The sequence below is a fragment of the Myotis myotis genome, unplaced genomic scaffold, assembly GCF_014108235.1.
Source record: "Myotis myotis isolate mMyoMyo1 unplaced genomic scaffold, mMyoMyo1.p scaffold_m19_p_5, whole genome shotgun sequence".
Taxonomy (NCBI): domain Eukaryota; kingdom Metazoa; phylum Chordata; class Mammalia; order Chiroptera; family Vespertilionidae; genus Myotis; species Myotis myotis.
In genome coordinates this window covers 66,402,942-66,428,295 of record NW_023416357.1, presented here as the reverse complement: position 1 = coordinate 66,428,295, position 25,354 = coordinate 66,402,942, and the positions used below count along the sequence as shown (strand labels likewise).

At 42.7% G+C, this 25,354-nt stretch overlaps 1 protein-coding gene across 11 annotated transcripts in view; it reads left to right on the top strand.

Annotated features, from left to right (window-relative positions):
* EPB41L4A (erythrocyte membrane protein band 4.1 like 4A) overlaps positions 1-25,354 on the top strand; it is a 214,602-nt gene that overhangs the window by 87,267 nt on the left and 101,981 nt on the right. For 8 of the 11 annotated variants that reach the window (XR_004967774.1, XM_036310756.1, XM_036310760.1 and 5 more), the window contains exon 4: positions 24,383-24,434. Coding sequence is in view for 10 of the 11 variants with exons in the window: in XM_036310756.1 (XP_036166649.1) it covers positions 24,383-24,434 (52 nt within the window). In the remaining variant the exon portion in view is untranslated. Of the gene's footprint in view, positions 1-15,439; positions 15,510-16,240; positions 16,359-24,382; positions 24,435-25,354 lie in introns of all 11 variants that reach the window. The other 3 variants (XM_036310757.1, XM_036310759.1, XM_036310758.1) reach the window with 2 other exon arrangements.

The following is a 25,354-nucleotide window of genomic DNA, read 5'->3' as shown; positions in this document are numbered from 1 at the left end:
GCCTGGTTGTTTAATGTTCCTTTTAGTTGTGGGAAGGTGTGAGAATAAGGCCTTTCCTCCAGGTAACCTTTCATCAGAGCGCACAGTTCCGGAGGCCTGAGTGCGTGCAGGTAGGAACACACGAATCCATTCCCAACTCACTTCTCACGGGGACTGAGATAGAACTTAAGGATTTCTCTGAGGAAAAGCTCAGGCAGGCTTTCCACTCTGGAATGGCAACCACCCAAGGCCCAACTTTAAGTTTCTAGGGAAGTTGGTGATAAACTCAAATTCATATTTCCTTGTCTTCTCTCTATATTAGTAGGAGCAGCCCTGCATAACCCATAGTTACTTAATGTACTAGTAAATATCCCATAGTTACTTATGGTAAATAGGAATTTAAAGAATATCCTATGTTGGAATGCACAGAACATAGTAAAAAAATTTGCCTTAAAACTAGAGTAATGAATTTCATAAATTCATAGTGTCCATTCGAATGGGTTTTGTATATTGCTCTGCTCTTTTTCAGCACCCAGAAGTTTATTTTTAATGGGGAATGCCTGTGTATAATTAAGATCTACATAGAGAAGACTTTGAGGCTCTTAGAAGTACCACTTAGGTCGACTCTTGAGATACATAAAAAGAGAAAGTGAGAGAAGGGGCTCTGGGGATAAAAGGGAATAAAGAGCCCTAGCCTGTTTGGCTCAGTGGATAGAGTGTAGGCTAGTAGACTGAAGGGTCCCGGGTTCAGTTCCGATCAAGGGTGCATGTGGGAGGCAAGCAATCAGTGTGTCTCTGATGTTTCCCTCTGTGTCTCCCCCTCCCTTTCACTTTCTCTAAAAATCAGTGGAAGAAATATCCTCGGGTGAGGATTAACAAACAAACAAACAAAAGATAACAAGGGAAGAAGAGATGACTCACTTGCAGTGAAAACCCTAGGGCCTAGGCTCTCTCTTCCATTAGCAAAGGATCATGCCTGAGGCTATGCCCCAAACCCTGGTGGGGGTGGGAAGGGAGGGTGGGATTGAGGAACCTGCAGCACTAATAGTCAGCCAGTTATGGCCAAAATATAAGCAAGTGAGCTGGACTGGCAGTGGCTGAAGGGTCAGGGAGGGCTTTATGGCCACGTTGGAGATTTAGTGCATATTGCCTGAGAAGATAGGCAGCTATCCTAGAGAACTGGAGAGCAATATGCCTGATGACAGATGGACAGATGTCTATCTCTAGGACAGATGGATCAAGCATGGCAGGGAACTTCTCTGCCCCAGAGGATCTAGACCAGGGGTGGGCAACCTTTTTGTGAGTGTGTGCCAAAACCAGCAAAATCTCTGACTCAAAATTCTTCTGTGTGCCAACCCTAATTTTTTGAGAACATGTTACGCCTACTTGATATCTCTTAAGGTGTACGTATGTGAAGAACCTTGAAGAAATAATAAAATTCATTTGAGCGACAAAAACACAGTATATGATGATGAAAAATACATTTATTTTTTAATGTATACATGTACACTGATAGTCCGATAGAAAACTTTATGATTCCGTTTGATATTATCAGTGGGACTTTTGCTGCTGCATCACTGATGACAGAGATTTTACATCAGGTTTATATTTCGTGACCTTCAGAGATATGCAGGCGCTACTACTTTCATCCGTCAGGCTACTCCTATTATGAGACTTAACAAAATTCATCACTGAGAACAAAGATTCACAAGCGTATGTGGATGAAAACATGGAGAGTAACGCTGTTGCAAAGTTTTTTAAACTGAAAAAAATTTCTGGAATGGCATTCCAAGTCCTCAATAGTTCGTTTTCGACACTTCTCTCTGGTACTCCTGTCTCTAATCGCTTTTTAAAAATGTTTTCCAAGTCAACTTTAAGGTTAATAAATTTCTGCTTCCAAATTGAGCTACTCTGAAATTCAATCAACTGCATTTCAAAGTCAGCCATGTCATGTCTATGGTCTTTAAGATAACTTGTTATGTAAAATTATTTATCTAAGATGCACCTACACTGAATTGAATCTGAAAAATAAAAAAGTCGATATTAAGAAAAAAATTGTAAGTGGAAGATTATAAGAGAGGGTTTCGCGTACCAGCAAAAGTTACTGGCGTGCCATGTTTGGCACATGTGCCAGGGGTTGCCCACCCCTGATCTAGACCATTCATCATTATTACCTGTCATCATCATTGTCATCAATGCACTAGGCACTATTGAATATTTTCCATATGTTGTCATGGCATGCTCAGAACACCTGTACAAGTTTGATTTTATTATTCTACCATTAGAGATAAGGAAACGGAAGCTAAAAAGGTGAAGCAACTTCCCCCAGGTCACATAATCATCAAGTATTAGGACCAGATTTCAAATTCAAGTCTTTATGTTTCCAAGACTTTGCCACCCCTATAATAACCTGACCAGAATGCATGTAAGACAAAAAGGCTCTGCATACTTAGGATACTAAGGAATTGTCTCTTTTTGGGCAATTTACGTATTAATGTGTGTTGCGAGGAGTTAAATGGTGGTTTACAATAAGCTAACTTCTCAGGTTGACCATGTGGCAAGAGTAGTTTATTTTGTCTTTAGTGCATCGGCTCATGGTTCCTTTACCAATTAGTTAATGAATGCCTAATATGTGCAGAACGTGTACTAGAGCCTCTCTGTTTTTCACGTAATCTCTGGAATTCTAGGGAAAGGGCAATTACTGCCTGAAATATTAAATGGAAAAATATGAATTTTATTAAATTATAACTGGGAAGTTCATGTAGCAGATGCATTGATTTAGGTGTTACCTATGTGTAAAGAGAAACAGCTAGACAGATATAAACCTTGTTAAGGCAAACTTCTCTCTAAGGAGTACAGCTGACTTGATTTACTAGTAGAACATTCTGGGCACCATAATTTCTTAACTTCACTTCTCAGGTAGGGTCTGTAAAAGGATCTCAAGAAAATAAAAGGAGTTCTTCATGAAGACACGTTTATTGAGACCGAGTCAACACCGAGCTGCATGTGTTAACCCCAGCTTTCTTTTATAAAGCAATCTCTTCAAGATGCACCATGAAGTTCACATACTTGCAGTTCCTTTTCCTATAGACAAACGTGAAAGCATTTAGCCTGGGCATTGAGCCTACTTTCTGTTCTGCGCTGGCCTCTGTCATCAGGTTCTTTCTTTATCCAGCTGGTCTGAGTGGGGGATGTGGCTCTGTTATATCAGGGCCTTGGTTTGACACAGAGAAAATTTCCAGCCTCGATTTAAGGTGGATGTGAGGCAGTCTGTCATGGGGATTATAAGCACACACATAAGGAGTCGGAGAGGTCCAGATTTGTCTAATGGTCCTGCCACTTAGTTGTCATGTTTAAAATTCTCGTAAAGTACTGGCCATTAATCAGAGCAGTGGGACTTCCAGAGAAGCTTGTTCTCTCCAGTTCATTCTAGGACTGGCTGTCACAGGCTAGCACCAGCTTAGTCGCTAGCTCAGCAGGAACACTTTTGTTCTCCTCACCATGTATGAGCCCAGCAGCTCAGTTCGCTGTATGTTTAAAAAAATGTTTATTTCGAAAAGACAAAACGGACATCATCCAGAACTACAGGAAGGCTGGCTGAGTGTAAATTCTACAACTAGAAAAAAAGAGAAAAGCACACTGAGACTCAGAGGAGCTGCGGAAGTAAAGTGCAAAGGTATGGAGCCTCGAGCGCGCGCGCGCGCGCGCGGAAAGGGGCTGGTACCTGAGGACGCGGCTGTCTTTTTGAATCAGGAGGGAGTCACAAGCTCTCCCGACTGCTCTGAAATCCAGTTCCAGGAAGTCTCTGGGGACCCAGGACTCATACGGGGAGAAACTGGACTGTCTGGCAGCAGGCAGAACTCTGAACTTGAGGGCGGCTTTCCCTCAGAGGTGCTTGCAGCAATTATGGGGACACTGAGACGCGTGGCCCCTTAGGGAAGGGCTGAGGACCAGCCATAGCTGCTTGCTCCGCCCTTTGATTCCCTGAGACCCCGCCCCACCCAGGCTGGGGCAGAGGCTTTTGCATATGAATGCCCTAGCCCTTTGCAACCTGAAAATTACCTAACAAATTGCAGCTGGGCCAGACAGACCCAGAACTTCCAAGAGAAGGCCCAAGGCCCCACGGCAGCTTGCATTGCTTCATAGCTGGGCCTCATCTGGGCACCTCCAAACTCCAAAAAAGGAAGGGGAATCTGCAGTTCTCTTCGTAGCTCCTGCTGGGTAACCTCAGGCAGAGGCTAAATTAGCACCTCCTTAGATCCAAGAGCCAGTGTACCCAGTGGTCATATGGGACCATCCAGATTACAACTCCTCAGATTCATAAGGGACACACTCAGAGGGCAGACTCAGTGAGCACCAAAGCCCCACTGAAGCAAGTCTTGCCCCCGAAGGGTGTCTTCAGCACAGAAGTTCTCCCACCGTACACACAGCTGATTCTCACAGCCACTTGGCCTGGAGGTCAATTCCTCCCAGTGATCCTACAACAATCAAGGCATAACTACAACAAGACTGTGCACAAAGCCCACAAGGGGGTGCACCAAGAGTGTCCACCTCAGGTAACTGGGGAGGCTGAGCCACTGGGCCCTACAGGACACCTAGCACACAAAACCACTCTACCAACACAGGGAAGCATAAAAAATGCAGAGACAAAGAAACAGGTCATAAATGACAGAAATGGAGGAAAGCAAACGACTGGATAGAGAGTTCAAAACCACGTTTATAAGGTTTTTCAAGAATTTTATGGAAACCGCCGATAAATTTAGTGAGACCCTGGAAGATATGAAAAAAGACCAACTAGAAATTAAGCATACACTGACTGAAATAAAGAATAATATACAGGGATCCAACAGCAGACAAGAGGATCCCAAGAATCAAGTCAAAGATTTGAAATACGAAGAAACAAAAAATACCCAACTGAAAAAGAAAAAAGAAAAAACATTCCAAAAATATGAAGATAGTGTAAGGAGCCTCTGGGACAACTTCAAGCGTACCAACATCAGAATTATAGGGGTACCAGAAGAAGAGAGAGGGCAAGATATTAAAAACCTATGTGAAGAAATAATGACAGAAACTTCCCCTACCTGGTGAAAGAAATAGACTTCCAAGTCCAGGAAGCGCAGAGAACCCCAAACAAAAGGAACCCAAAGAGGACCACACCAATACACATCATCATTAAAATGCCAAGAGCAAAAGACAAAGAGAGAATCTTAAAAGCAGCAAGAGAAAGACAGTCAGTTACCTACAAGGGAGTACCCATACGACTGTCAGCTGATTTCTCAACAGAAACTTTGCAGGCCAGAAGAGAGTGGCAAGAAATATTCAAAGTGATGAATAGTAAGAACCTACAACCAAGATTACTTTATCCAGCAAAGCTATCATTCAGAATAGAAGGTCAGATAAAGAGCTTCACAGATAAGAAAAAGCTAAAGGAGTTCATCACCACCAAACCAGCATTATATGAAATGCTGAAAGGTATTCTTTAAGAAGAGGAAGAAGAAAAAGGAACTCTTACCATTTGCCACAGCATGGATGGAACTGGAGAGCGGATAAATACCACAGGATCTCACTCATTTGTGGAATATAATGAACAACATGAACTGATGAACAAGGACTGATCCAGAGATGGAGAGGCATTGATTGGACTGTCGGGCCTTGGAGGGAAGGTAGGGGAGGGTGGGGGTAAGGGGGAAAGATCAACCAAAGGACTTATATGCAAGCATATAGGCCTAACCAATGGACACGGACAACGGGGGGGTGAGGGCATGAGCGGGGGAGGGGGGGATGTAGGGGGCAACGTGGGGATAAGGACACATGTAATATCTTAATCAATAAAAAATATATTTAAAAAAATAAAAATATGCAATTTCTCAAACAAACAAAAAATGTTTATTTATTTATTTACTGATGGGAGAGAGAGAGAGAGAGAGAGAAACATCAATTTGTTGTTCCACTTATTAATGCATTCATTGGTTGCTTCTTGTATGTACCCTGACCAGATTGAACCAGCAACCTTGGTGTATCGGGATGAGGCTCTAACCAATGGAGCTACCAGGCCAGGAATACTTGGAATATCTTATCTTTGAATGGTTACCAGCTCTCTCTATGTTTTGTGTCCTAATTCTTAGCACCTGTGAACATGTCACTTTAAAGGAGCTTTGCATGTGTGATTAAGTTAAGAATTTTATGAGATCAGTATAATTCCAAATGTTCTTACACATAGAAGAGGGAGGCAGGAGAGTCAGAGAGGAGGAGATGGGACAACAAAAGCAGAGGTCAGAGTCATGCATTTTCTGGAAGGGGCCTTGGTCCAGGGAATGCAGGTGGTTTCAGGAAGCTGGAAAAGGCGAGGAAATGGATTCTCCCTGGATTCTCCCAGGAACACAGCCCTGCCTACACGTTGATTTTAGCCCAGTGTTCTTAGTCAGTCTGGGCTGCTTTGGCAACTTACCATAGACTGGGTGACATAAACAAGAAACACTTATTTCTCTGGAATAAGTCTGGAGATCTTAGAAGATGAGTTTTGTTGATATTGAAAGCAGTAATAGGGATAAATGTGATCTCTATACTCCTTCAGTTTGTAAAATGAGGAGTTATAATCATGTCTTGTTTTAGTGTTAGTGATTGAGACTCCTTTGCAATTTACTCCTTCAACCGCAGAAGTTCTACATAATTATGGCTTTTGTCAGAATACAGAATGGATGCAACCTGGCTTTCAGAATCAGGCTGCTGCATCTCCTGCCCTGTTACTTCAGTAGTCAACAGAGAGGGACATATGTAGATACCGGTCCAGCTAGCGCGCATGTAGCCCTTCCTCTAATGAATTCTTCTTTTCTTCACCAAGACTGTGAAAAAATAAATAAATAAATGGAGCCACTTTCAATGGAGTTGGGTTGGAGCTACCATCCCAGAGGACGTGCCTTGCATGTCTTACTCTTCAAACTGCAGGAAATGTTAAAACTGGGCAGAACACCTGTTTATAAAAACAACAAGAAAGCAGGTATTATGCCTGGGGCTATGTCCCAAACACTATGACGAATGGACTGAAAATTAAAAACATTCTTTAGAGTTCACGTCACTGTGTTAGCTTAGCTGCTACTTAAGAGAAATGCCTTCCTTCATTGATGTAATTGTAATTGTTCCCCTTCAATTTCTCATAAGTAACCCTTGTCTTTGCCTCCTAATCGGAACACTATTTGGGTTTCTACCTGATTCAGTCCTTCCAGAATAGCAGGATATTTTTTAAATGTTTTTATTGATTTGAGAGAGAGAGGAAGGAATAGGGAGAGAAACATCGATGAGAAAGAAACATCGATGGGCTGCCTTCTGCCCACCACCCAGATGGAGCCCACAACCTGGGCATGTGCCCTGACTCGGAATCCAACCTGTGACCTCTTGGTGTATGGGATGATGCTCAACCAAGTCACACTGGCTGGGCTCACCTCTCCCTTCTGCATCTCTAACCCTCTGTTTCTCTATTCCCTCTCTTCCATCAGGGTTTAGGAATGTTTAAGTCTCTCCCATTTTTTTTTTTTTTTAAATATATTTTATTGATATTTTACAGAGAGGAAGGGAGAGAGATAGAGAGCTAGAAACATCGATGAGAGAGAAACATCGATCAGCTGCCTCCTGCACATCTCCCACTGGGGATGTGTCCGCAACCCAGGTACATGCCCTTGACCGGAATCGAACCCGGGACCCTTCAGTCCGCAGGCCGACGCTCTATCCACTGAGCCAAACCGGTTTCGGCTAGTCTCTCCCATTTAAAACCACCCTTCCCCATCTCCCATGCCCTCCTCTGTCTATGGCCATATTGACTCTCTGGTCACAAGAGAAAGCCTCATTTAAATTCATTGCCTCCACTTCTCAAACCCCATTCATTCCTGAACTTGTCACAGCTCAGCTTTGATGCCTATCATGCCACTGAAACTGTCCTCAGGCCTCTAGTTGCTAAATCCTAGTGGCACTTTCAGCTCTTACCTTTCTGTTGCATTGACTCTAATGACTCGATCCTTGAAATCTTCTCATTCTGCTCTGATGACAGCACATTCTCCTTATTGGCCTCTTTTCAAGTTTTCCTCTGGTTATTCTGATTCCGTCTTCCGTATGATCACTTCTCCTCTGCCTGTTTCATAAAACGTTGATATTCACCAGGATTTTTTATTCTTGATTCTCTTATGCTCTAACTGGGTACAGGCTTGCACGTCGAATACTATCTCTCCCGGCACTATTTGTCTCTGAAATAATTTCCTTTAAAAATATAAGCTGGACTGTGTGTGTATTTGTATCTTCCCGTCTGCCCCAAATGCTCTGAGCAAAAGTGAGCCTCATCCCCGGAGCACTGGCAGGCTGGCTCTGCCATGAGTAATGCTGTTCTTTGCATCCTGATTCATTGTATTTTGCGACCTGAGTGAGATTTTACTTTCTGTAATTTCATGTTCTGGCAAACACCCATAGTGGCTGATGAGATGCGTGTGAATCATAACGCGAGTCCTCTTACAAGGAAAGAAAGGAAGTTTGTCATGCTGGGTTGTTGCAAATTGAAACTTTTCCTTCCTGAGGTGTCTTCGGGCATCTGGTGGGGGAACAGAGGGCAAAGCTCAGGAAGCAGAAAGGTTTTCTTTAGCAGCCCTTGGACTTTATGAAGAGCATCATAAACACTGCAGCAGCCTGGGAGGACTGGCGGCAGCAGGCGAAGGGGACCTGGAAAAAAAAGCTAGAAAATCCAATGGCTGGAGGTTTTGTATGAGTCCAGGGGCCTGGAAGGGAATGCCCTAGCACCAAAGCCCTCAGTTTCCTGCTGTCGAATCTGTGTCACTCTTCCTATGTAATCTTTCTGCTCTGTGGTGTAAATTACTATCTAATAATACAGCTGACCCTAAAATTCCTATTTCCAAACCAGACATCCCAAGAGGATTATACTTTGTAAGAACACAGACTCTGGATCTAGACATCTGGATTCACATATTCTGTAGTACATGGGAAAGCTGGCAATGGAAGAGTCTGCTAACTTCTCTGTGCCTCAGTTTCCCCATTTTTAAGCTGGGATAGTAGAAGTACCAACTCAAGGGTGGTAGCTGAGGGTTAAAACATGCAGACTAGTGCTTTAAGTTGTGTGGTCAGTGCGATGTAAGTGTTCACTCTTATTCTGTATTTGGATGTCTCTCAGGTGCCTCAAACGCAATGTATTCAAATGGAAGTCATCATCTCCCCCTCCAGACCTGCTTGTTTTCTGACGTTCTTGAGAGCAGTGATTTTCCAGAATTTAAATAAAAACTATTTAACAACAATTTTATTCCTATATTTTTAATATATGCGAACACTGAGTAGCCTAATTTGCTTAAATAGGTAAATTGGAAAGGAAGGAGTATGATAAAGGAAGATCATGCGATTTCTTCAACTTCTTCTGAGTCATATACCAAAATTTACAGTGATTTGTCATCCAAAAGGATTTTTAATAATCTATCAGGCACCTCAAATGAAATGTAGCTGTCATCTTCCCCTCTAAATCTTTATTTTATTTTACTGAGGTATAATTGACATACTAGTACAACATTTTTGTTACTTTCAGGTGTACAACAATGATTTCATATTTGTACATACTGCAAAAAGATCACCATATCAATTTAGTTAGCATCCATCACCACATATATATTATTTTGGTAATGAGAACTTTCAAGGTATACTCTCTTAGCTACTTTTAAATAGGTGCTACAACATTGTTAGCTATAGTCACCATGCTATACATTACACCCCCATGACTTATTTATTTTATAACTGGAAGTTTTTACCTTCTGACCCCTCCCTTCACCTCTTCCCTTATGTTCCTGACAGAAGGGATTTCTCAGCCCACTCATTGGGTCCCTCCTTCAATTTACTTACTTGAAAGCAATGAACTGAAAACCTGCCTTTCTTGCAAATGATTTGTTAATCATGGTAGTAATTCAGTTTCACAATTTCTGGGAAATATGTTTCAATATGCTTTACAAAGATTGATCAAAAGAGAATTATGCCTTTTTTCTCTTCTACTTAAGGGCATGTGATTTAATCCAATTTAGTTGGAAAGGATTAGGGAAATTAAAAATTGTTAACTTTAATGTACATTTGCCCATACAAGATGTTTGATAAAGTGCTTTTATCTAATTATGTACTTTATATTCATCAGATTTTGGAGCTGCAGAATTAGTTCATTCACTTTATGGAATATGTCCAACATATAATTCTTTGGCAAAACCAGTCATTACACCAGTCAACCAAACCAGCTTGCTTTTCTGTCATTTGTCAGTTTAAATAAAAATGTCAACATGTGTTCAGCAAAAAGTATTTCACTTTGGAATTATATTTCTGAGATGGTTAGACAGAGAAGGCACAGTGCTTTGTTTTGTCGCTTAGATGAGAGAGGCTTTGATTTGTTTTATTCTTATGGGAGTCTTCCTCCTGAGCTGCGTATATTTTGATTGTAGCGGGAAGATGGAAGTTACAAGATCGTGACATGAAAATCATCACTCCCGCTGCTGCCTACTGTATGATATATCTGAATTCAAAGCAACTCAACTATGGGCCAAAGCACCATGTTGCTATCCCCTTGTCTAATCCATACCAGAAATATGTTTAAGTAGGAAAAGACATGATTTATGGTGTCTTTATTAAAGCAACTTTGCTAACATTGGTATTTTAAAATGTTCCTATGTTTCTGCTCCCTGGATTTTTACACCTAGGGCTAATGTACCATAGAGAGATTAAAGTGGGTAAGGGGTGCATTTCTCCTTTAAATTGGGGAAGGCGGATTGTGGACGGGGACTGCAGTGGAAAGGAGAACTGGCATCTTAACTCAGTGCTATTCTCAGGTAGGTCAGTTTTAGGAAAGAATATGCATGGAAGCTGAGGGGAGGGATTGTGTCCTGTTATCACTCTGTTACCACCTTCTGTTACCGCCCACTGAGGGACCCATAATATTAGTGAAGGAAAGAACCTACCTATAGACAGTGTGGGCCAGGCCAGGTGGAGGTGAGACTGTGACAAGAGCACCCTCCTCCCCTCTCCTTTCCATGTCTGTCTGCTGTGTCCTTGCCTGGTGGTCTTTTAGTTTGCTGCCTTATTTCTCTTATAAAAGGCCTTTCCAGTTCATTTAAACCAGATTTTACCTATATTTTAAAAAAGAAAAAAGCTTTACTGAGATATTAGAAAGTTAAGTTGGAAATGTGTGGGATTGTAAGGAATTATAGAAAGAAATATAATATTATATATATTCTAGAGGCCTGATGTACAAAAATTTTTGCACGGGGGGGGGGGGGGTCCCTCAGCCCAGCCTGTGCCCTCTTGCAATCTGGGACCCCTCGGGGGATCGGGCCTAAGCTAGCAGTCAGACATCACTCTGGCAGCCCAGGAGCCCTCGGGGGATGTCGACTTGCCAGCGGGGAGCAGGCCTAAGATGTAGTTGGGCATCCTTAGCGCTGCTGAGGAGGTGGGAGAGGCTCCCACCACCACTGCTGTGCTGGCAGCTGGCAGCCTGACTTGTGGCTGAGCAGAGCTCCTCCTGTGGGAGCGCGCTGACCACCAGGGGGCAGCTCCTGCATTGAGCGTCTGCCCCCTGGTGGTAAGTGTGTGTCATAGTGACCAGTCATTCCCAGTAGTTCTGCTGTTAGGATCAATTTGCATATTACTCTTTTATTATATAGGATAGAGGCCTGGTGCATGGGTGGGGGCCGGCTGGTTTGCCCTGAAGGGTGTCCCGGATCAGGGTGGGGGTTCCTCTGGGGTGCCTGGCCAGCCTGGGTGAGGGGCTGAGGGCCATTTTCAGACTGGCCACACCCCCTTCAGGGTGGGGGGTCCTGCTGGGGTACCTGGCCAGTCTGGGTGAGGAGCTGATGGCTGTTTGCAGGCTGGCCACAGCCCCTTCAGGGTGGGGGTCCCCACTGGGGTGCCTGGCCAGCCTGGGTGAGGGGCTAAGGGCTGTTTTCAGGCTGGCCACACCCCCTTCAGGGTAGGGGGTCCTACTGGGGTACCTGGTCAGTCTGGGTGAGGGGCTGATGGCTGTTTGCAGGCTGGCCATGGCCCCCAGCCACCCAAGCTCCCAGTGGAGGCTGGTTGGAAGCAGGTATCTGGGATTTATTTATCTTCTATAATTGAAACTTTGTTGCCTCGAGCAGAGGCCCCAGCCGGCAAGGTCAGGTGGGAAGCTTGGCTTCCTCCATTGCCGGGGCACCGAAGCCTCCTTCTTGCTCCAGCTCTGTGGCTGCTGGCCGCCATCTTGGTTGTGTTAATTTGCATATAGTCGCTCTGATTGGCTGGTTGGCGTGGCTTGTGAGTATAGTAGAGGTATGGTCAATTTGCATGTTTCTCTTTTATTAGATAAGATATATATATACACACACACACACACACACACAGTTTATTTTTGTTTGTGTGTTTTTTTTGTTTTGTTTTGTTTTTTACTAATTTTTAGCAAGGAAGGGAGAGGGAGAGAGAGATAGAAACATTAATGATGAGAGAGACTCATTGATTGACTGCCTCCTGCATGTCCCCTACTGGGGATTGAGCCTGCAACCTGGGCATGTGTAATTGAACTGTGACCTCCTGGTTCATAGGTCAATGCTCAACCAGTGACCCACACTGGCTGGGCAGAAATATGATATTCTGAATCTGCTGAGGTAGTGTAGTATGTGATAGAAGAAAGAATATGAGGATTTAGTTCAGGTAATGTCATCGGGAGCTTTGTGGCTGGGGATCCCACCACTTAAAACAAACAAACAAACAAACAAACAAAAACTTGCTTATCATAAACTGTATTTTTATAAAGCAGTAAGTTTTTTGGGGGAACAACTTTCTGTTTAAAGTGGATCTGAGCTCTTCTGTGCAGTCATGTGATACATTATGAGAATTCAGCAGCTGATGTGCTTGAAAGAACCCTGGGAAGTGCAGAGAGGGATGTGTCTATCTGCCACCCACAAAGCCGCTTGGCGTGTTGGACGCTTCCCTCACTGGGGTACCTGGGGAGCAGAGCGTGCTTTGGTTGTTCTTCAGTTTCGTTGTTCTATGTGTTGATTTTGACATGGATTCAAAATGCTTTTGAAAGACCTAGATTCGTTTAGAGTCGGCTCCGGGATTCATCTTGAACTTAATTCACTTATGTGCTGTTGTTTTTCCTTCCTTTTCCTTCTCAGATGGCTGATCACAGTAGGCATTAAGGTGTCTTCCATGGGTCATGTTTAATAAAATATTTTATCCTGTGGCTTTCTTAAATTTTCTAGGTTTAGGGAAGTAAGGGACTGAGTTCTATCTAGAGCAGTGATGGCGAACCTTTTGAGCTCAGTGTGTCAGCATTTTGAAACTTAACTCTGGTGCCGTGTCACATATAGAAATTTTTTGATTTTTGCAACCATAGTAAAACAAAGATGTATATTTTTGATATTTATTTTATATATTTAAATGCCATTTAACAAAGAAAAATCAACCAAAAAAATGAGTTCGTGTGTCACCTCTGATACGCGTGTCATAGGATCGCCATCACTGATCTAGAGCGTTCTTTTTCATTAACAGCACCCAGTGCTTTTTTTCACCAAAAATAAAATAAAAGGAGAAACAGTTGAAAATGATAATGGTGCAAATACTTTAAAACAAAACTATCAGGAATGGTACAAACCTCACTATGTATACATGCCCACATATATTTGTATATGCCATAGGTATGCTAGGCATTCTTCTTGTCAGTAATTTCTGTGACCCACACCTTAGTTGTGTAAGTGTATGACAGGAATATTGCTGGTTCCCTTAACTATGAACATTTTATGAGACTGTCCTCCCAGGTTAAATCAGAAAGAAATATGAAGAATGGCATTTCAGACAATTGATGGAATGGCTAGGAAAGTAGTGGTTTTAGGGTTAATGATTCTGGACATTTTCTTGATTATCATAGGAAACTAGTCTTTTTTATTTTAATCTAGAGGTTTGATACAAACCTCTGAGTTGACCTTTATTTAACACTAGAGGCTGGTGCATGAAATTGTGCACTGGGGTGGGCGGGGGGGAGGGTCCCCTCAGCCTGGCCTGCGCCCTCTTGGGAGCCTTGGGGGTGGGGGGAGGGTGTCCTGCGGGGAGTGAGCCTGACATCCTTAGTGCTGCAGTGGACGTGGGAGAGGCATCCGTCACTGTCGCTGTGCTGGCCAGCCATGAGCCAGCTTCTGACTGAGCAGCGCTCCCCTTGTGAGAGCGCACTGACCAGCAGGGGACAGCTCCTATCTTGAGTGTATGCCCCCGTGGTCAGTACGTGTCATAGCGACCGGTGGTTCTGCTGTTTGGTCAATTTGCATATTATCCTTTTATTATATAGGATTGTTCTGAATCTTAAGAGGATTTTCTCCATGAATATAAAAAGAATTTGATTGGGTTGTGCCAGTAGTCTTAAATTTTATAAAATTTAAAATATGTTGCAAGCACTAAAAGCTAAGGTGACTAGTTTGTCTATTTTTATATGACCTGTTCCAGTCAGAGAGGTGCTCCAGGAATTGTTCAAATTTGGTTAGGTGCTTTTAGGGGTAGGGTGGAGGGGTGGAAGGTGGGAGTTACTCACTTTACCTTTTGGACTGTGAACTTTGAGTTAACAAAAGTAGGCCCTTTGAAAGCTGATGATATATGGAAGCTTAATTTTTCTTGCTACATAACATATTCATCAGTTTTTTGGTTGAAGGAGATTTTATCTAGGATGTTTACTGAGGACATTTCTTGTTTAAAACTCTTTAGCGTTATATCCTTACCCTGATTAGCACCCCTGGCCTGGGACTGTAAGGAGAGAAGACCATATGCTATTTCTCATTTCTATTCAATCATGCATCCGATATTTACTGGGTGACCATTGCATCTCAGGAACTAGAGTGGGGTGGTCAACAAGAGATAAGGTCCATGTCTCGAGTTTATATTCCAGGGGAAAGACAGACTATAAATATGTGTTCTGACATCAGATAGTGATTGGTGCTTCGAAAATAATATAAGCTGAAGTGCCAGACTAGAAGGCTGCTTCCATTGAGTGGTGAGAAAAGCCTCTCTGATATTTAAAAAAGGAAAAAGCTTTACTGAAATGTTACAAAGTTAGTTTGGAAATGTGTAGGCTTATAAGGAATTATAGAAATATGAAATTCTTACTGTGCTGCCTGCAACTGGATGCTGTTTAGAATATTGTTGTCCATGTCCATTGATTAGGCCTATATGCTTGCATATAAGTCCTTTGGTTGATCTTTCCCCCTTACCCCCACCCTCCCCTACCTTCCCTCCAAGTCCCGACAGTCCAATCAATGCCCCTCCGTCTCTGGATCAGTCACTTCTTAATGGTAGCACCATTTGCCTTCTGATAAGTCTAGGGATGAGAAACCTCTATTTCAAGCCCAGTAAGTCCTGGCATTTATATTTAGCAGTTTTTCTTCTTCTTCTTTTTTAAAGCTTATCTCTCTCCTCTTGCATTTCATTATAGGTAGCAAATAAGCCAGTTTGCACTTTCAACAATCTACCTGCAATCTTATCCGGATCATCCACTTCATTAGGTACCTCTTTTATTTTCCATGTTGCTTCACGCAACAGCATTGCTAAATATCTGCCTTCCCATAAGGTTCTCTTTCTTCCTCCTCCTAACAGGTTTCTCTTTGCTTTCCAGTAGGCCCTCCCCACCGCCTCCTGGAGGGCCCTGAGGCTTCCAAAACAGTCTTCTCGAGGTTCTCTCTGCTGTCTCCTTCCTAAAATGCATAGTGGAGAATGAAGGGAGTGGGCCAGATTGTGTAGGACCTTGTAGACCATCATAGGGACTTGGGATTTTACTTTTAGTAAGGAGGGAAACCACTGGAAGATGTTGAACAGAAGAGTAAACTGATTTGACCTACGCTTTAAAGAATCCCTGAAACTACTAAGGTAGAAGCGGGGATACCATTAAAGTAGTTGTTTAAGAAATCCAGGTGAGCGATGCTTCTAGACTTTTATAGCCTGGACCGCTGTTTTTCAAAGCTTGTGAGAGAAAGCCATCACTTCAGTTTTGTCACTCTTTGTACTGTTAACACCCCGAGTTCTGCTTGTCAGTGCGCGGCCTGGCAGTGGCTCGAAGTAGTCTGTTCTTGGTCCCCAGCCTTATGGGGGCCAAAAGTGTAGGCCCAAACTGCCAGACGTGCTTTCTGAAACGATGATTCACTTAAAAAAAAAAAAAAAGCAATCCAGGTGATCGGTGAAGGCTTCTTGGACCTGGACGTGGTGAGAATTCTGTTTCTATTTCTGTTTCTATTTCTAGCATAGCACCAGCAGGACTTGCAGGTGGATGGAAGAGATAGATGATAAAGAGGTTTTGACTGGCGCCAATGGAAGAGTGTTATCCATTTACTGAGATGGGGAAGACTGCAGGAGAACAGGTTTTTCTAGGAGGGAGTAGAATCATCATTTCCCTTTTGAATGTACAAAGTTTGAGTTCTAATAGGCACTTAAATGGAGCTGTCACGTAGGCAGTTGGATTCAGGGGACTGTTCTGATCTGGCTGTGCATTTGGGAGTTGTATGAGTGGCATTTCAAGCCTTAATGTAAGGTGTGAGTTTAGGGTAATCTGGCCTATCCTGGTTAGGGAGATAATGAGCAGCCAGCAAAAGAGATTGTGAAGGTGTGGCCAGTGAGGTGTAAGTAGAAGCCAGATCTTCTAGAACAGTGATGGCGAACCTATGACACACGTGTCAGAGGTGACATGCGAACTCATTTTTTTGGTTGATTTTTCTTTGTTAAATGGCATTTAAATATATAAAATAAATATCAAAGATATAAGTCTTTGTTTTACTCTGGTTGCAGAAATCAAAAAATTTCTATATGTGACACGGCACCAGAGTTAAGTTAGGGTTTTTCAAAATGCTGACACGCCGAGCTCAAAAGGTTCGCCATCACTGTTCTAGAAACTGGTGACAAATGTTTCAAGAAAGTGGGTGAAGACTCTGCATCTGTCATTAGATTTAGCCACTGTGGGCGTCACTGCAAGATACTGGAGAGGGTTCTAAAGTATTTAAGAGGGAGGAGAGCAGACATAGTATGAAACAATGGCTTTATAGACCCCAGAGTATAGAAGTGAAATAAGAAGATATAGGGGTTAAAAGGTGTTTTTATTTTTTTTTTTAAATGGGAGAAATAAAGTCTTGTATTCTCCTAGGAATGATTCTACAGAGAGGAAAACTTTGGTGCTGGAAGGAGGGCAGGAACTTACTGGAGCTGTTTCTGAATAGATAAGGGATGAGCTTAAGTGGAGCATGGACAGTTTGTCCATAGAAATAGAGAAGATAGGACCTCAGCCCAGATACAGAGAGGTTGGTAGATTTGGTGAGAAGGCATGCATGTTCTCTTCTGATGGCTTCAGTTTTCTCAGAGACATTATCAAGATCATCAGCTAAGGGTGAGAAACAGGAAGGAGTCACCCAGACAAGTGCAAGAATGAAGTGTAGTGGGATTCTGGGTCCCCTTGGGTTACTGATAACGAATTTAAATGGAGCCCATCTATGGCTATGCAGTTTGAGTCTCCAGTTCCTGTCAGCTTCTCTGGTGCTGGCCTGAGAGGGCAGAGAGTTGGTATGTTTTTCCCAGTGGTTGTAGAGGGGAGATTGTGCAAGGTAATCTGCCAGTGAATGACTATAATGAATAGAGAGGAAGTGAGGGCTTGCAGGGAGCAGGAAGGAGAAACTGTGAAAAGAGAGTAGGATCCTGGAATTTCATGTCCTGCTGGAATCAGAATATGAGAAAGGAGTGAGCTGAGAAAAGAGGAGCTGGTGGTTGTATGTAAGAATCTTGAAACTGAGGTTATGCATTCCTATTCAGACAGTACTCTAGAGGGTGGCTTGGCCTGAGATTAACATGCAGGGGGTTCCTCATCCTTGGATCTGCTGTTCTGTACTTTCTTGCAAGGTATTTCAATACCTCGGGTTTCCGTTTTCTCCCTTGTAAAATGGTAATTATAGTAGTTCCCACTCCATTAGACTTTTTAAGAGAATTAAAGGAGTAAATAAAATGAGCATCTAATAACTGTTAGCTATTGTTATTATTATCCCTATAACTCTTAAAGTGGGGCCAGAGTCCATGGGTGAGAACTGGGGCCAGTGATAATTCATAAGGAGCCAGATGGTCCTACAGTGATTCAGTGGAATCCAGTTTTGTTGAAATGGAGGCCTGATTACAATTCACCACCCCCCTTCACTGTAGATGGTGCAATGACAGGTCCTTGTTTTCATCCCTGCTGTGAGGGCTCTATGATGGTGACTTTCCCTGAGATCCCAAAGCTTCTGTGATTCATACCAAGGAGCAAATTAAAACCACATCCTGTTAGTGATACTTAGAGGGACTGAGATCTGTCTACAGGGGCACCGGGAAAAGCACAAATAGCTGTCACCACAGCCCTGGGTTTCTTGGAACATATGTGCAAATTATGTTGAGTCCTAGAACTCCCTAGGAATGGCTCCACTGTTCCTTATAGATGGTCATCCCTCTTTATACTCCCTTAGATCAAAGGTTTGTTTTGTTATAGTGACAAAAGCTGGGTGTATATGTAAAGCCTTTTTTTGATCAATAGGAAATATCATTGTAGTGTTCTTAAATTCTCCAAAGGAAAATTAGCATTATAACCTGTGTGAAATAAGATGCAGCAAAGGCCCGGCCAGTGTGGCTCAGTGGTTGAGCGTCGACCTATGAACCAGTAGGTCACAGTTCAATTCCTGGTTAGGGCACATGCCCAGGTTGTGGGCTCGATCCCCAGTGGGAGGCGTGTAGGAGGCAGCCAATACATGATTCTCTCTCATCATTGATGTTTCTCTCTCTCCCTCTCCCTTTCTCTCTGAAATCAATAAAAAAAATTTTTTTTTTAAAAAAAGATGCAGCAAAGCTTTTATTATCCCATGCTGTCCTTGCTCTACTAAAACATTTTAGGGCTCATTCTACTATTAGAACTCTAGGAGACAGCAAAAGAACAGTTGTCAAATGAAAGGTTGGCCCCTGAATTTTTGAAGGTTAGGTTATTGATTTACTGGACATTGTTAGAGTTTTAAGATCTAATTCTGTCCTGTTACCTAGGATATTGATGAAATTGAGACATTATTAGCCACGGTGAATGAAACACGCTCAGGGCGTTTAGCCAAGACTGTCAGAGAAAAAGAAGGAACTTGTGCCCATCTGTCATTCTCCCCAGATTACATAAATGCCATTAAGACTGACATGACTGAAGAGGTAAGACCACCTACTTGTTGGCCTCTTGTACCCTCACAAGGCATCTGAGCCAGGAAAGCTGTCATCTGGACTTTTCAGTGATTGGGTATCGGGATTGAGGTCTGTTAACGTTCTCCTGTGTTAGGAGACCCACTGTAGAAATCAGGATGAGAGAGAAGGGCTGTGTCTGTTCATTGTTATGTTATCTTCCTACAAAACAGGATCCAGTCTAGCTGGATATAAATTTGACATTGTAGAGAGAGCAAGGAGGAAAGGGAAGGGGAAGAGTGATTGAGAGATTGAATGTTGAGAAAGAATAGGAGAGATAGGGCTCTCTTTCCTTCTGACTGCCTGGGTAGGCAAGACTGTGTCACAGAACAGAAAGAATTTGCCCACCTGGAGCTAGTAGAGCCAAACTCTAAAACACTGAGAATTGCAGTGGAGAAAGATTGATTATTCTATTGATGAGCTAGAGGCCCATTGCACAAAGAGATTCATGCAATAGGCCTTCCTTCCCCTGGCTGCTGGCACTGGTTTTCCTCCAGCACCCAGGACCCAGGCCTTCACTCCGGCCACAGCAGAGAAGCCAAGCCTCTTCAGTCTTCAGTCTTCAGTCGTCTTCAGTCTTTGCTTGGGCGGAGCCTTCAGTCTTTGCTCCGCACCTGCATATGCAAATTAACTATCTTTGTTGGGTTAATTTGCATACTTATCCTGATTGGCTGGTGGGTGTAGCAGAGTGACACCAGTTTGCATGTATCTCTTTTATTAGAGTAGATAGTGCCATCCAGGAGAATGGGAATCCACTGCTTAAAAGCCTGAACTCCTTTAGGGTCAGGTTTAGAAAAATGAAAAAGAAAAGGAAAAAAAAACAAAAACCTGAACTCCCTGATCCAGAGTTCCAGGAGAGTTTGTAAGGAGTTAGGGGAACAGGTGTGCAGAAGTGCTGGTGGGGCAAGTTTTCATTGGAGGACGTTGGACCATGGACCCTCTGCTTCTGAAAGGGTTCTGGTGCTCAAGTTCCCATTATGTCCTGGTTCTTTGGTTCTGTGTGGCAGGGAGGGCACAATCCTGGTTCTGGACGCAGCTGGAGGTCAGTTCTCTGAGCATGTGTCAGCTTCATGACTTGTGGTTTTGGTCTGTTGTCCCTGAAAAGCATCTCAGTATCCTGTTAAAGAGGATAGGACCATTTTCTGGTTCTGTGGGTATAATGGCTTCATACCAAAGTGCAGTTCAGAGAAGCCATTCTGTAGCCTAGTGCACAGTAAGTTGTGCTCAGTTCTCTGCTACTTCCTTTCCCACTGCCCAGGACAGACAGAAGGACCGAATTGGACCACTTCTCTTTCTGGAAGTCCTGCATGAACACTGATTTCTTAGCTGAGTATTTGTTAGCCATTGGCAGCACTGATTTCAGGATAGCGCTTAACTACTAAGGACCTGCAGTATTGCATTCTGTGTTGTCAGTTAGACATGAACCCATTTCCTTTAAGTGCAGTTGAGCTGGTAGACATAACTTGTATAAAAATTTAAGGCTTTGTTTCCTCCATTTCTGTACTTTGGGAAAATTTTTATTTATAAACACACTGTTCAAAGGTTCCCTCTTCAGTGACACCTTCCTACACTCACCCTGCAGAGGTAATTTTCTTTGTACATAATTTTATCTCCTAAGCACTCATCTCATACATGTTATTATCTCACTACAGCATTGGATTGTAATTCTGTGTCTCTGACTCCTTCTAGGTTTGGGTGCCTCAAGGTTAGGTCTAGGTCTCAGTCATCTTTATTTTCCCACACCACCCAGGACAAAGTCTGACATAACATACAGAGAGCACAATAGTGGGTATTCCGGAAATGTTAAATGAATGAATGATATACAGTTTGAGAGCTGACATCCATTCTAGATGTAGGTGCATATTCTGGATGTAGTTGTTAAAATTGGGATACTATGTTCATTGGCAAATTCTTGTGCTCTTTTTTCTCATTGGTTATAGAATAACTGCCTGATGTGTTTCACGGTGACCAGATGTGCTACGTTTGATTGCTTGTTGATAATGAGCAGTGGCAAATGTGGTCCTAATATGGCTGCTTTGGTTTCAAGGTCATTTCTTTCTCTTGGTTGAGCGTAAGTGGGTTTTACATGTTAAGATGTTAGCTTATGAAACCTGGTGGCTTATGTTTATTAGTTATGTTCTGGAGCATTTATCATCGTCTGACCTCTGTAACCCTGGGTTTTCATTGGGATCAAATGAGATTTGTGCAGGATGAGCGCTGGGTTGATGCTCAGCATATCTAATGAGCAGTGAACTGATCAAACATCTTTTACTGAGTTTTGACCTTTTTTTTTTTGCTTCAAAATTGTAATTTCTAACTCATCTCAGAACCTTCATTATACGTTTCATCTCACAAATCAGTTTGCTCTCAAGGAAAGGGATTTATTTTTAAAGTGTATAGCTTATCAGTAATATGAACATTTTTAGTAGGTTAAACAATCTTTCCTGTTACAATTAGTTAAGTTTCCTTTCTGTTTTATTTACCTGGCTTTTTAATGACCGAAAAACATTTTGGAGGCAAAAAAGAAAAAATTGGTTTTCGAAATCTGTAAAATGTGTTTTCTTGGGATGATGATGTTAGAAGGGGAGATGAGAAGCTTTCGTCCAATTTCTGTTCTTACCAGTTTCAAGGTGAGATCAGACGGAGTAGTCGGACCTCTTTCTAGCCCCAAGCGCTCACCGAGTCCTCAGGTGTAAGTGTGGGGAAAGGCTTAACATTATGCATCCTTGACACTAGCAGGGAAATGGAGAGCCAAGGGCTCAACTGCTAGTCCCCTCCCTGAAGTGCTCTTATGGATAGGGTGTCCTCACCAAATAACCCTCCGGGACCCCAGCCAGCTGACATCCTGATTTTGGTCTTGTGAGAAATCACCTTATCTCAGAACTTGGAGCTCATAAATGGGTATTGCTGTAAGCCTCTACGTTTGTAAAACTTTGCTACGGCAGCAATAGAAGTCTAATGCAATTGTTTATTATTTTTTTCAACAACAGAAATTTATTTCTCATGGTACTGAAGGCAAGTGTTTAAAAGTGGTTAGTTGTGTGTGTTTTCATCTCCTTTGAAAAATCCAGGGGTAGCCAAACCTTTTTATTTAACATCAGTGGCAAGAAATAGTCAACCAACCTATTGTTTCCATTTCATGAGAAGTGTTCATAGCTTTAGGTACTTAGTAGAGGAACGGGTCTGCTCTGTGTCCAACACACAGCTTAGCATTTGGGTTGATTTTCTCTACTTGTATGAATCAGTGTTTCCATATGAATGATTATTTTAACACTAGGGCCACATCTTTTGTCACTGTGGGCTCCAAAAGCATTCATTAAATATAGCCTCTACTTCAAATATCTTTTTAAAGTTTATTTTAAAAGTGAGTGATTTTAGACTTTCAGCAATTGAGAAATGATAAGAAGCAGAATATTAAACATTGCATTATCAGTTGCTATAAATATGTTACTTTTAAAAAAGTTGAAAAACTTAAACTGCTCTGTGAGTGCAAATAGTGGAGATTATACATATATATGAATACAGTTTAGTCCTGTAATAAAATATTATAATAAAATGATTATGACACACATTTAGTATGAGTAATTATTATTGTATTAAATGAAATTAGGAATAAAAGGTACGGGGATTGCACAAGAAGTTATAATTCATATTTATAATTACTGCTACTGTTATATAGCAGGGCAAGCAGAGGGCAGGGAAGGGGGACCTGGGCAGGAGGGTTCTTCTGGATTCCTTTTTGACCCTTGATTCCTGACCCAGGAGTGTCGGGGGAGTGGGGATGTTTTCAGCAGGTGAACACGAGTGCTGTGAATGCAGTGGCTCAGGGTGGACGGGCTCCTACCTCCCTGCTGTGAGAATTGACCCTTATTCATTCAGAAGCATAAGAAAGTGGAAACTGGTTAGCTAGGCTCTCGGGATTCCAGTATTTGGCATGGATAACCAAGGAGAGTCCCCCCAGTGTGTATTTCTAGGGGAACCCAGATGTCCCCTCCTCTGTGCATCTGCTTGCTCTTCCCGCAGGTGGAGAGATGGTGTGTTCTTTTCCTTTCAGTGATTTTATTTCACAAGGGTGAGGCCTAGGCCAAAAATTCTCCCATCACTGTCTAAGATTCTGTTCATTAAAGATTAGTTTGAATTAATAAGCAAGTATCATAGGCTGGTTAAAGGCAGTAATTAAGAATGATCTCACACCTTCACATCATCATCATCACTAGCATGTGTTGCAAACTTAGTATGAAACAGGGACTATTCTGAAGACTGTCCATGAATTAACTTATTTAATCCTCACATCAAGCCTATGAGGAAGGTTCGGAGACGGTCCAGTGCCTTGTTCCTAGTGCCACGGTGATGATGAGGGGAGAGCCAGGGCAGAATCCAACTGGGTCGGCCCTGGGACGCAGACCCTCAGCCACTGTGCTGAGCCACCTCTGCTGGACACTTCAGCAGGATTTGATTTTATTTGCTAGCTTTCTTTCTTCCATCTAGCAGCAAAACCTGTAAGAGATGGGACTGGAAGTGAAGAGGGTGAGGATGGTCTTAGAGGGAGACATACCTAACTGTAGATGGGGCTGTGATGCAGATTTTGGAAAAGAGACTTGGGTGGCATTCCCTATGGCCATTGTTTTGCCACCCAAAGCAGTAAGACACATTCACCAAAATCTTTTTAAAAAAAAAATATATTTTATTGATTTTTTTTACAGAGAGGAAGGGAGAGGGATAGAGAGTTTGAAACATCGATGAGAAACATCGATTCAGCTGCCTCCTGCACACTCCCTACTGGGTATGTGCCCGCAACCAAGGTATATGCCCTTGACTGGAATCGAACCTGGGACCCTTGAGTCCGCAGGCCAACGCTCTACCCACTGAGCCAAACCGGTTAGGGCTCACCAGAATCTTAATATTGCAGTCAGCGCTAGAATGCAACCAAGAACCCAGAGGTACTGTTTCTCCTCTCTGCTGCTCTCTGAACGTTGACATCGTTTTATTTTAATGTTGTAGCCACAGACAGCTCTTATGTATGTTTGTGTGTGTGTACATGACAAATCAAATGCTTTCCTTATTATTTAAATGTCATTTAAAATAACACTTTTCAAATGTTTTTAAAGTAAAGGCTAATGAAAAGCAACTAATTCTTATAATTACCCTTTTATTCCTCACACAGTATTGGCTGGATCCTGCAAAAACCCTTGCTGAACACAAAGAACTGATCAACAGTAGGTATTTAATTTATTTATTTTTTTAATAGGTATTTAATTTTAACCTTCTTAAGGGATGCCTTGAGAATGATATCATGCCCATGGTTAGATGGGTACAGAATAGGCTCCAGTACTGCGGGGATGAGTATGAGTTCTTAGGTGCCAGAATCTGGAAATGGGTGTGTGATTATTGCTGGGTCTCTGCAAACTCTGATGAAATTCCATTTGATAAAGACTGAGAGGATCTTAGTATTGAATTTTGCTTGGTGTATTCCTGCTGATGACTTTAGTTAATTTTCTAGTTGCTTGTCTTTCAATTTTCACCTTAAAATAGAAAAGGCAGAGAGGCTCTGATTTGGAAAAAGGTGGATATCTGACCTTTTAAAGAGCTTGCGTTTCTTGAGTTAGAGTAGTTTTTGTCATACCATTCACTTTGCCAAGTCTGTAATTAAGAAGTGCCCTTACCCTAGCCTAGCCGGTTTGGTTCAGTGGATAGAGTGTCCTCTTGCAGACTGAAGGGTCCCAGGTTTGATTCCAGTCAAGGGCACATGCCCAGGTTGCAGGCTCGATCCCCAATAGGGGGCGTGCAGGAGGCAGCCGATCAATGATTCTCACTCATCATTGATGTTTCTCTCCCCCTCCCCCTCCCCCCCCCCCCCCCCCCCCCCCCCCCCCCCCCCCCCCCCCCCCCCCCCCCCCCCCCCCCCCCCCTCCCCCTCCCCCTCCCCCTCCCCCTCCCCCTCCCCCTCCCCCTCCCCCTCCCCCTCCCTCTCCCTCTGAAATCAATAAAAATATTTTTAAAAAAGAATAAAACGTTGATATTACCATTGAAGAAAGATTATTTAACTGAAGAATACATAATCTTTATTTTTTATCTCATGAGATAGTTTGATAATTAATGGAGGAGAATGACTCTCACATCTTCAGTAGATGTGATA